This window comes from Mobula hypostoma, chromosome 8, assembly GCF_963921235.1.
Source record: "Mobula hypostoma chromosome 8, sMobHyp1.1, whole genome shotgun sequence".
Taxonomy (NCBI): domain Eukaryota; kingdom Metazoa; phylum Chordata; class Chondrichthyes; order Myliobatiformes; family Myliobatidae; genus Mobula; species Mobula hypostoma.
Window position 1 is genome coordinate 91,224,255 of NC_086104.1, and position 12,453 is coordinate 91,236,707.

Here is a 12,453-nt window from a genome sequence, read left to right on the forward strand (position 1 = left end):
AGATGGGTACGGGGCCTGTTGCTGCATTGTACAACTCAGTGATGCACTCTGAAAACTGTGACCTCTGCCACCTAGAAGGACAAATGTCTCAAGTGCAAGCATCCATCATCAGCCTCATATGATGGCACATGTAGCCCTTCAGACTTAGAAGGAATCACCACCTCTTCATCTCTGCTGGGTCAATATCCTCAAGCTTTCGATCTAGCTGTGGGACCTTCTTCACCACACAGATCACAGAGGCACCTCAGTGTCACCTTCTCAATGCCAACCGGGGATGGGCAAGAATGCCAACCTTATTGACTATGTCTGTTTCCCAGTTATTCCTTTTTATGATGGGAAACTTGAGAAAGTAGGACACCCCTGGACAGGAGGGAGTTGCTGTCCAAAGGTAAGGCTGAAAATGAATAGGTTTCCCTATCTCTCATCTCCACTGCAGCAGACAGTGAGGATCCTAGGGAGGGTTGTGGTAGATGCTTGCACACTCTCTCTAGGTTTGAAGGGGAAGGAAATATTCCCTTCAGTCATGTTGCACCCATAGTTTATCATTCGCTCAAGAGACTGCCTGCTTAAAGAGCTTCTTGTGCAAGAATTTGAGCTCCAGGTCCTAATTGTGAAGCAACGTACACAAAATGCTAGAGGAACTCAGCAGGCCAGGCAACATCGATGCAGGGGAAATAATCAGTCAACGTTTCAAGCCGAGGCCCTTCATCGGGACTGGTTAGGATGGGGGTAGAAGCCAGAACAAAAATGTGGGGAGGGAGAGGAGCACAAGCTGGCAGGTGATGGGTGAGTCCAGGTGAAGGGGGAAGTACTGTAGCTAGGTGGAGACAAGGGTTGGTAGAAGGGAGTGATATGAGAAGCTGGAAGGTAATGGGTGGAAAAAAAGCAAAAGGCTGAAGAGAAAGGAATCTGATAGGAGAGCACAGTAGACCATCGACCTATCATACACCAATCCTGGTCTTTATCTGAGGACGTTTGATCCTTAACAATGAATGTGGGGAGTGCCTATGCACATTGATACACAAGCAGGTGTCCTTCTGTTGGGATTTCTTTGCACTGTTCACAAACAGGACGGAGTGGACATTTACCTCATGTGATAATGGGATGTCATCAAGGTGCCTGGGAGATTATACACACCCTCCCCCATTGTGACCACATTCATTAAAAGTGCAGACTGGAAAAGCCGCTCCTTTGACTATAGACTGGCTTTAGGTTGGTCAAAGTTGCAGGGAAGGGCAGGGGCAACTGATGAATCTAGCCTTTTTTTCCCCCTGTGCTGACGTCCCACTGCCCACTCAGATACTTGGGCACAGACCAAGGAGGTTCTTGTGTGGCATGGGAGGGAGTGGGGTGGGGTCAGCTTCCAGTGGATGGAGTTTCCCTTCACCACCACCCCCACCACCGCCTGGTGTTAGCAAACCCCTGAGCCCAGCATGCAGTAGTGTCCCAGTAAGACCAACAAGTCCCCATCAAGAGTGTTCCCATGCAGTAGCGTCCCAGCAAGACAAACGAGTCCCCACCATTCATTTCACAAATTTATCCTGGATGACTCATTTTAGCCGGTAGTATCTACACAGAATCTCAGCAGATTTGCCTCTACAGCAAGTCTTTAGGATCACACAGAATGATCCTCAGCCACTGAAAAGCAGATACATTGAAGGAACATTCCAATTAGTTGTATTCCTCTGCTCCTTTCCCACATCTTCCCATCTCCTTCAGTCTGCGTTTGCTTTGACAATTTAGTTTTGAACCAGGTGCCACCAATTTTTAAAGTAAAACATTTCAGGCCACGACAAGCATTTTATCTCAGCCCCTCTCTACCCTTTTGCTTTCTGCCAGTGAGGAGAACATGTGGATTCGTGGCACCTTGAATGACATTGAAAAGTTGACTGAAAGCTGACCTCATAGAAACATAGAAACATAGAAAACCTACAGCACAATACAGGCCCTTCAGCCCACAAAGCTGTGCTGAACATGTCCTTACCTTAGAAATTACCAAGGGTTACCCATAGCCCTCTATTTTTCTAAGCTCCATGTACCTATCCAAAAGTCTCTTAAAAGACCCTATCGTATCCACCTCCACCACCGCCACTGGCAGCCCATTCTACGCACTCACCACTCCCTGCGTAAAAAAACTTACCCTTGGCATCTCCTCTGTACCTACTTCCAAGCACCTTAAAACTGTGGCCTCTCATGCTAGCCATTTCAGCTCTGGGAAAAAGCCTCTGACTATCCACACGATCAATACCTCTCATCATCTTGTACTCCTCTAACAGGTCACTTCTCATCCTTCGTCACTCCAAGAAGAAAAGGCCGAGTTCACTCAACCTATTCTCATAAGGCATGCTCCCCGATCCAAGCAACATCCTTGTAAATCTTCTCTGCACTCTTTCTATGGTTTCCACGTCTTTCCTGTAGTGAGGCGACCAGAACTGAGCACAGTACTCCAAGTGGGGTCTGACCAGGGTCCTATATAGCTGCAACATTACTTCTCGGCTCTTAAACTCAATCCCATGATTGATGAAGGCCAATGCACCGTATGTGTTCTTAACCACAGAGTCAACCTACGCAGCAGCTTTTGAGTGTCCTATGGACTCGAACCCCAAGATCCCTCTGATCCTCCACACTGCCAAGAGTCTTACCATTAATGCTATATTCTGCTATCATATTTGACCTACCAAAATGAACCACCTCACACTTATTTAGGTTGAACTCCATCTGCCACTTCTCACCCCAGTCTTGCATCTTGTCAATGTCCCACTGTAACTTCTGACAGCCCTCCATGCTATTCACAACACCCCCAACCTTTGTGTGATCAGCAAATTTACTAACCCATCCCTCCACTTCCTCATCCAGGTCATTTATAAAAATCACGAAGAGAAGGGGTCCCAGAACAGATCCCTGAGGCACACCACTGGTGACCGACCTCCATGTAGAATATGACCCATCTACAACCACTCTTTGACTTCTGTGGGCAAGCCAGTTCTGGATCCACAAAGCATTGTCCCCTTGGATTCCATGCCTCTTTACTTTCTCAGTAACCCTTGCATGGGGTACCTTATCAAATGCCTTGCTGAAATCCATATACACTACATCTACGGCTCTACCTTCATCAATGTGTTTAGTCACATCCTCAAAAAATTCAATCAGGCTCGTAAGGCACGACCTGCCTTTGACAAAGCCATGCTGAGTATTCCTAATTATATTATACCTCTCCAAATGTTCATAAATCCTGCCTGTCAGGACCTTCTCCATCAACTTACCAACCACTGAAGTAAGAGCTTTGTCACTTCGGCTTGTGATGCAGATTATTAAGAATCTATTTACTATTCATTGTTATATCCAGGGTTATCATGGTATCAAATCAGAGGACTGCTTGGGATTTCTGTAGTTGACTAGTTGCTGTTGGGACTTCACAAGACATAATGTAACGTGTATTTAGTTTGCAGTCCATTCGGGAGCCTGGATGTAAGTGCTTGTCAAAGAGACAGAGCACATATTCCAAAATTATACTTCCTGTGCAGCAGTAGTTCACTGTCAGAGGTACTCAAGCCTTATGATTGAGGCATTAAGCAGAAGGTCCTCATGCACAGGAAATCCATCTCCCCATCCTCAGCGCAAGACTATGGCCTTGCTTCAAAAAGTAACTCTTGGGTTCTCCCTGGTGACCTCGTTGACCGACCAGTGTCTGAAAATATTTTATTCCTGATCAGGATCAGATACCTGATTGCTGCCTGTTCAAATTTACACTGTGCTTCTTACTTTAGGACAGAATCTACATTCTAAGTATTGTTCCATGAGCCGCCAGCACTTTGCAAAGCTCTGTGGTGTGTGGGAATGATAGGGAAGCATCATCTTTCTGATCTTTTACAGGGCTGCAAGTTAGTGGGACTATTTTAGTAGAAATAAGGTGATTAATAGAATTTAATTGTTTTTTAGAGCAGTAGCTCTATAAGGAAAAAGGTTGGGTTTACAATGGATGCTACAGCCACTTTACAGTAAATGGGCTGCTGTCTCCTTGAAGGGCTAAGTTGTTGTAAACCCTGATTCTGGCCTGCCTTATAGAAAATTCAAAACCTGAGGAGGATGATCATTCTCTCAGAGGGGAAGAGACAATCCACAATGTAATTACTGTCCAAAGATGCTGCGTGATGCAAGGGAGATCTGTTGAGATCATCTTTGATGAGACAGGCATAACGGGAACCCACCACAAACAAGCCTGGAGGAAGAGGACAGGACAGTGGTACCACGAGTAGAGCCACTACCTCCCGCTCTAGTGAACCGGGTTCAATCTTGATCTCCGGTGCTGTCCGTGTGGAGTTTGCATGTTCTCCTTGTGACCATGGGATTTTCCTCCAGATACTCCAGTTTTCTCCTACATTCCAAAGACGTGGGTTGGTTGGCCTCTGTAAGTTTGCATGAGTAAGTACTGTAGGTGATAGAATCTGGAGGGAGGGGGTTATTGGTGGGAATGTGGGGAAAACTCAAAAAGGGATTGGTGTAAATCTGGTGTTTGATGATAGGTGTAGACTTGATGAGCCGAAGGGCTTGTTTCTATGCTCTAAGGCTCTTCTCAGTAAACACCCAACTTTTTTAGTCACTCATAGGTGTAACTAACAGGAAAAACATTTAATTCCAATTCCAATTTGTGGCAGTGAATGCATTTTCATTATTGTTTGGTAGAGAGCTCCAGACCTTGTTTGACCTTGTGGTGATGAAAGGATGGAGGCTGCTGTCCAATGAGATTGGTAAGTTCCTAATAAGGAACTCATTAGGTGGTGGTGTTCCCATGCTCCTGTTGCCCTTGTCTCTAGTGATGGGGGTTGGGGTGGAGAAAGTGTGTGACCTGGTGCACCACCCCTGGAGGTGGAAGATGTGGAGCTTAAGGTCAGTGGATGGAGTGCTATCTACTGGACTCTGTTGTTCTGGATACTATGGGGAGTTTTGGTGCAAACTTTCTGCTGGCCTGGAGTGGCTGCACTCTTCCAGGCTAATGGAAATCCAGCATCATATTCCTGATTTGTGATTTGGAGATGGTGGAAAGTATTTCAGAAGTCAGAAGGTGACTCACTCATCACATTTATATTCATGTTACTAGCCCAGTTAACGTTTTGATCAATGTAGATTCCCAATGACCTCGTATTCTGTGATGATACTGCTGGTAAATTCCAGAGAAGACCAAACTGTCACAATGGCCATTCACTTTTTTATTTTCAACCTTCTGGGAGAAAATACAGGAGCTCAAAAGCCCAGACATCTGGACTCGGGAACAGTTTCTTCCCCACTGCTGTTACACTTCGGAACTAATCACCTCTTCCACGTCCCCCTCCCCAATGGTGCTGTCAAGTTCTTAGCCTCTTAGCTCTGCTATTCTCAGATGAACCAGGATTGTCACTTCAGCACCTCTTTTTGCACTGCTTCAGAATGCACTACAATCTTTGGACCATTCTGATACCGTGGGCTCTTTCTGCACCCATTGTTGTATTTATCATTACCATGTATACTGATTACACTGTCAGCTTCATATGCACAAGGAATGTCAGTGCATCCAGCTAAACTAATCTAGTATAACCTAAATGAGGAGCAGGAGTAGGCCACTCAGCCCCTCAAGCCTGTCCTATCATCCAATATGAGGAAATGGTTAGAGTTTGTATGGTTTGTGATGGTCATTGCCTTCACTTTAGAGGTGGGAATTGTTACTTGTCACTTATCAGCCTACGTCTGAGTGTGTCTTGTTAATTCCTCTTCACTTGCTGAATTAATGTGAATGCAATTGAACTTTGAACAATGAACATCCCCACTCTGACATTGTCATTGATGAAGTAGCTGTAGCTGAAGCTGGTTGGATGATCTGAGGAACACCAGCAGTGATTTCTTGGGGCTGATATGGTTGGCTCCCGACAGCCAAGATGATCTTCCTTTGTATTCGGTATGACTTCAGCCATTGGACTGTTTTCTCCTTGATTGCCAGTGGCACCATGGCATCTTGATGCCACACTCCATCGAGTGCTGTCTCAATCTTAAAGACAATCACTCTCAGTTCTGGAAATCAGCTCATGGACCAAGGCAGTAATGAAATCTGGAGCCGACTTGTGCGGTCCAATCTCAAACTCAAATGCCAGTAACGTTTGAAAGTACGTGAGACTGCAGGTATTGGAACCTAGAGCAACACACAAAGCGCTGGAGACACTCGGCAGGTCTACTGGAGGGAAATGGACAGTCAGTACTTCAGGCCAAAACCCTTCATCTGGTTGAGCCCAGATAAAGAGTCTTGACCCAAAACATCAACTGTCCATTTCTCTCTACAGATGCTGCCTGACCCACTGAGCTCCACAAGCACTTTGTGTATTGCCAATAATATTTAACAACATTAATCTTCAGGATCTGTACTTGTTATCAATGAATAACAATTACATAGCAGATGACTTTGCTTTCTGGCTGCTGTGATGGGGTCCTGAATTACCCCTATGAACTGTGCTTTTGAAAAGAGAGAGAGTTATTTAACACTGATATCTTGTTTTGAAAAGAGAGAGAGAAAGAAAGAGAGAGAGAGAGAGATGAAGACTAACTTTTGGACTGTCACTTTAAGGCACGAGAATAACTTTTGGATTTCCACTGAGTTAGAGAGAGAGAGAGAGAGAGAGAGAGCATCGAGCAGCTCGTAAGTCGCTATGGTGACTGAGGGTGGCGTTATTTGATGGACAATCGATGTTATGATTTTTCGGCGGCGTGTTTATACTTCCCAAGGGCATTGCCTGCTTGTACATTTCTTACACAGACAGAGATGGGAGGAGTTATTTGAGAGACAGTTGGTACTCAGTACGGTGAGATAAATAGGAGGTCAGATGATAGACCTCAGGCATATGATTTTGGACACTGAATGAGCTTTGTTGTGCCCACAGAAAAATTGGGTTTTTGGAGGATTGATCAGTGGTTCGTGCAGTGAGTATAGGGAGTGACCGGTGGGGAGTTGTCCATGTGTCCAACCTTTGCCTGGGTTGATAGCTCCACCACAGGAAAAACAGTCTCCTTTGTTGTGGTCACAGTCGGTGACTTTTAACAACGGGAAGATTGACGGCGTCAGTTCATCTGAAGACTCAAATCTCTCCCCCTCTCTCTCTCCATCACTACTCAATTCAACACCACGAACTGAACTGAACTTTACTCATTGTCGTAAGACTATCTATTTACCCCTAGACTTGAAGAAGCTTGGTTTTCATATATATATTTCCACACTTACTGATTTACTTACTTATATATATTCATTGCTAACCTGTTTGATTTATCTACATTTATATTACTGTATTGTGTAGTTATGAATAAATATTATTAGTTAATAGCAATACTGGACTCCAAAGTGTTTTCTATCTCTGCTGGTTCTTTAACCAGTCACGGGGTAATCAGCTCCTTTGTCATCCATTTTATGTTTTATGAATTAGGAGTCCCAAGTGTCACCCTTTCAACCCTGTTTGGAAGAGGTAGGGACTGTGTACAGAAAGCTCTCAGTAGAAGCTTATTGGCAAATGCTGGAACAAGTCTTCTCGTTATGGGAGTGAAGTCAGGCCACTTACAGTACACGAGTCAACAAAAAAAGAGTTTGCCTTTATTTCATGTCCTTTGTTGACTAGGGGTTGAACTCAAACAATCGCAAGATTCTTGCAAGATGCCGTTTCTGGAAAATGGATGGGAAATATCAGAAGAGGACTCACATCGCCTCTGAATTTTGGAGCCCCGTGCAGTGAGAAAAGTGATTTGTAGAATGTCCTATATTTTCAGGAGCAGAAGATCTTGTAGCAGCAGTGCACATAATAACATGAAAGGTTTGCTAAGGTGCTACACTATGTAATACTTTGCTACAATCAGGAATTCTTTTGTATTTCCATCACGCAACATCAGGAAGATGTACAGTATATTATTCTTGCAGCAGAGAAATATCAAGTGGATAGGTAATAGTACCGAGGCACTATGAAAACAAGAGGATATATAATAGCTCTATCACAGACCACAGAGGGGGTTTATAATGCTAAGACACAGTAAAAACAGAAGCACATGAAATAATCTGCTTACCTGCCAATCAGCAGAAACTCTCCCAGCACCCCAAGTCTTCTCATTGCTATCAGCAGGCCTCTCACCGTCATGCCCTCGCAGAAGCAGACGACAACTCTCGCCTTCGGCAGCCGCTCCCTTAGTTTTCTCAGCAGTCGGTCGAAGGTTTTCTCCCCAGCGTTGCTGTAAATTTTACCCGAGTGAGCAATGCAGAGCCCCTCCAGTGCTGCTAATTCCTTGAAAGCCTCCATCCCGCTCTCTCCATAGTTCCCTAAAACAAAGATGGTACAAATATGAGACAACATGGATGATGATGGTGGTGTGATATCATCACATAACCACTAGAAGCAGTGTATTTCATGAGTACTCCCACCTCTGCTTCACAGGGTTAAGGGTTCAAATCCCACTTGTACACATAGTTGAGACTGTTACTCGTGCACAGTGGAGATGGAGGTTTATACTGCTGGAGCAACAATCCTTAGATAAAATGATAAAATGAGGTTAATCTGATCTCTACAGAAGACACAAAAGATCCCTTGTCACTATATTCTCAGGGAGCAAGTGTTGTCTTCCTGCTAACTTGGTGAATATGCGTCCTCCAATAAACTTTGCAGACATTAATCTGGTCATTTATCTCTGGTTTGGGGCTTTTGCTGTTAACAAATTTGATGCCATATTTACAATAGTGACAATGTGTCAAACATATCCACAAAACATCCAGCAGCACCTTGACGTTGTGAATAACGTGCTAAAAATTCAACTCAACAATCTCCAAGTGTTTAACATCTCATGAACGAATGCTTTGTTGTTCCTGAGAAACATTTAAGTTGTTGTAAACACTTCAGTTATTTGGTGCAACACTGCTTTGTGCACTAATTGTATGGGTTTGTGAGGGAAATTTATTTCCATTGTTTGTTTTTGGTTTTATGATTTTCACAATGCTGACGGCCTAACTATGGTTCAGATTCCAGTACCAAGATGAAACCAATACAGTTCTGCACACCTTATTCACTCTAGGCAGAAGGCAGAAAGCTGGCTGCTTGAGTAGTGGCATCCACACTAGACTTTGAGGTGAGTTGTCCCAGGTTCGAATCCAGCCAGCCTCTTGCAGGCTATCCACCGTGCTGGGTTAAGCATCGAGCTAGCAGCTCGGCCTCGTAGAAAAAACAGACAAGTGCTAAAAAGAGACGGCAAGGCTGCTGCCCAATGTGCCACAAGGGTCTGAGAGGAATGACAACAAAGAGGAGAGAAGGCTTTCGATCTGGAGCAGCAGTGTGTGATTAGTTGTGTTGGCATGTGATTGACAGCTGAGATGTTACTGACAGCTTCGTTTAAATAAGAGAGCAGAGTTGTGCAATGTTCAGAACATGGTAGTAACCCCCTACAGCAATCAGTTCTCCTTGATGTGAGGAAGGAGAATTGGAAGTGTCATGAAGAGGTGATTAAAAAATCCAGTGGAGGAAGGCAACCAGTAATCTCACAGAAGCGTCATTAGTTATGTAGTGCATTTAAAGGAGGGCACCTCTCGGGGGGCATGATCAGTCAAAAATAGATGCTGTACAAAATCTGGAGATAATGGGAGAGGTGAAGCACAATTGGCTGAAGGAGTTGATGTGCTGGTGAAGCAAGAAGGTTCAAGGAAGGAATTACAGAATGCTGTGAAATTCCTAAAAGAAATAATGTAAGTTACAACACTTTACAAAGAGCTGTTTAATATAAACAGTGGCACTAGTTCACATGGCTCCTTACACCTGCCTCGCATTTATTACAATCATGCCTGATTTCAGCTGCAATCTCCTGTTGACCGGTAGTAAACTTTCTCCCACTGGGTTGTTAAAAACCTATGTCATATTTCCCCAAAAACATTCAAAGACTATTTCCAATAACCTTGAAGGAAGAGAGATCCAAAGAATCTCAACCCTAAGAGAAAAATTCCCTTCTCTGTCTTCAATAGAGCTCTGGTTACTTTTAAACAAAACCCACTAGTTCTAGATTATCCTAGAAAGGAAACATCCTCATCACATCTACCCTGTCAAGTCTTCTCTCATTCTTATAAACTCCAGAGGATGTGGAACAGAATATGGGCTTATAAACTACATGGAACGTGTTTTCTCTGTTGTTATCATAACTGGCCATTTTGTGATATGTGATATCTTGTATAATGGGATCTCTAAGTTACATCGAGATGCAATCAGTACTTAGGCAGGGGGAATTTGGAGATATGGACCAAACATGGGCAAAGGAGTCTACGCTGGTGGGCACCATGGCAGGAATGGATGAGTTGGGTCTGTTTCCAAGCTGTTTTACTCTGTGATTCTAGTTACTTCTCCAGTAAATTCAGAGGTTTATTAGATCCAAATTCCCCATTGCAGTCAGTCTGAGCTAGCATTGCAGATCAATGCTGTTGCTTTTGCTGTTGTTGGTTGCTATTGTTTGGTCTGTTATGGTATTGTCCAGTGTTTTACACTTGGTGCTGAACCACAATCAGTTCTGGCATGTTTCACATACTGGCCGTAAAGTAATTCTGATTCTAATTCTGTTGTGTAGCCCAGTCTGTCTGAAAGTTTTGAACTACCTCTTGGCAACCATTTTTACAACTTGTATTTGTAACACATACAAAATGCTAGAGGAACTCAGCAGGTCAGGCAGCATCTATAGAGAGGGGAAAAAATGATGTTTCAGACCGACACCCTTCATTGGGACTCAATCAACTTTCATTTGTAATGCTTTTGAAAATCAGTACATATACCATGGATGTAGTTGTAACCTTTAAGTGCATTAAACTCTTGGAAGACCAATGTGAACTAAAAGTAGATGGGAAATTCTGTTTTGTCATTAGGAACCAAATGGAGGGATGTAGGGGTTACGCTGAAATATCCAAGCATGTTGTGACCTGACAGGAAATTCTGAAAGACCTGTTTATATAAACACAAGAAAACTTCTCTGCTGTGAGTCACCCATCTGTGACACTGGCTCAGTTTTGCTTTGTCTATCAGAGGCTAACCTGCCGGATTCGTCCAACCACCCTGCATTTTGCAACATTTTACAATCTTTATCATCACCCTCTAACTTCTCCCATTCGCTCACTGAGTGGTTGGACTCTAAACATATTCCCTCATCCAGTTACAAGTATTCTCTTTGTTTTATCTATTAATCTCCTCAATCTTCTCTACAATTTAAAAGCATACGCTCCCAATTCTAGCGAAAAGTTTTTGAACTGAACAGTGAACTGTTTCTTTTTCAAGAAACATCCTGATCTGCTGAGTGCTTCTGGCATTGTGGTTCATATTTTTGGCACCTGCTGTTTCCCTGAATTGTATGAACCTTCTCTGGGCTTCAACAATATGCCTTTCACCAAAGATTTACAAGTTCAGCATGTAAGGTCCAAGGATGGTATTGAAACGACTCATACACCAATCTCATGAATGGAGTCTGTTCATATAATCTGTATTGGGCACCAAAATGTTAATAAGAATTAAGTCAGATATATAAATATTTGAACAGAGTCTGAAACCAGGATTAATTCAAACTCAACAGGATTCTGAAAGTGGTAAATGTAGGAGCCATCACGAGAGAAACCCATTCTTCATCTTTTCTGAATACAGATAAACTAAAATATTTTCCCCATCAGTCCATTTTTCTTTTGCTAATGGTTGAGCAATATGCATTACCTTTATAGATTGTTTATGATTCCTGTAGCAGGCAAACAGGACGAAGGTGCTACGATCAAAGCAGAGTCTTTGTCACATTATTATGGGTATTATTAAATGAGGAATGTTCAAGGAAACCTCAGTATTGTGGATAGAACTGTACCACATTCTAGGTGATTGTCAAGATAATTTCAGTTCCAAATCAACAGAGTTAAACAGCAGGTAATGACTGAAGTCAGGGAATAGCTTGCAAGAGAACTGTGGACAGAGTTATTCACCTGAACAGAGAGCAGTGAATAAGAATGGATGAGATAGTTACAGCAATGGGTCAAAGCAGTGTAGGCACAGAAAATGCTGGGAACACTAAGTGGGAAAGGTTGCATCTGTGGGAAAAGAAATCGAGTTAACACCTCTTGTTGAAGTCCCTTTGTCAGGACTGGGAAGGGGACAATAGAAACTTGTGAAGCTGCCCCCTCCTGTCTTCTCCTATTATTTTGGATCTCCCCCTCCCCCTCCAACTTTCAAATCCCTTACTCACTCTTCCTTCAGTTAGTCCTGACGAAGGGTCTCGGCCTAAAACGTCGACTGCACCTCTTCCTAGAGATGCTGCCGGGCCTGCTGCGTTCACCAGCAACTTTTATGTGTGAAGCTGTAGGGGGCTTGGGGGAGGGGGGTGGATCTGACTGGTGAGCCCAGGGTGATCATGGGGATAAGCTGTAAACAAGATTATCTGGTCGAAGAGTGAATAGTAGTAGTT

At 43.6% G+C, this 12,453-nt stretch overlaps 1 protein-coding gene across 1 annotated transcript in view; it reads right to left on the reverse strand.

The window, feature by feature from the left end:
* Window positions 1-12,453, reverse strand: part of LOC134350167 (metabotropic glutamate receptor 1-like) — a 202,146-nt gene that overhangs the window by 157,108 nt on the left and 32,585 nt on the right. The window contains exon 3 of the mRNA XM_063055133.1: window positions 8,068-8,317. Coding sequence (XP_062911203.1) covers window positions 8,068-8,317 — 250 coding nt within the window. The remainder of the gene's footprint in view (window positions 1-8,067; window positions 8,318-12,453) is intronic.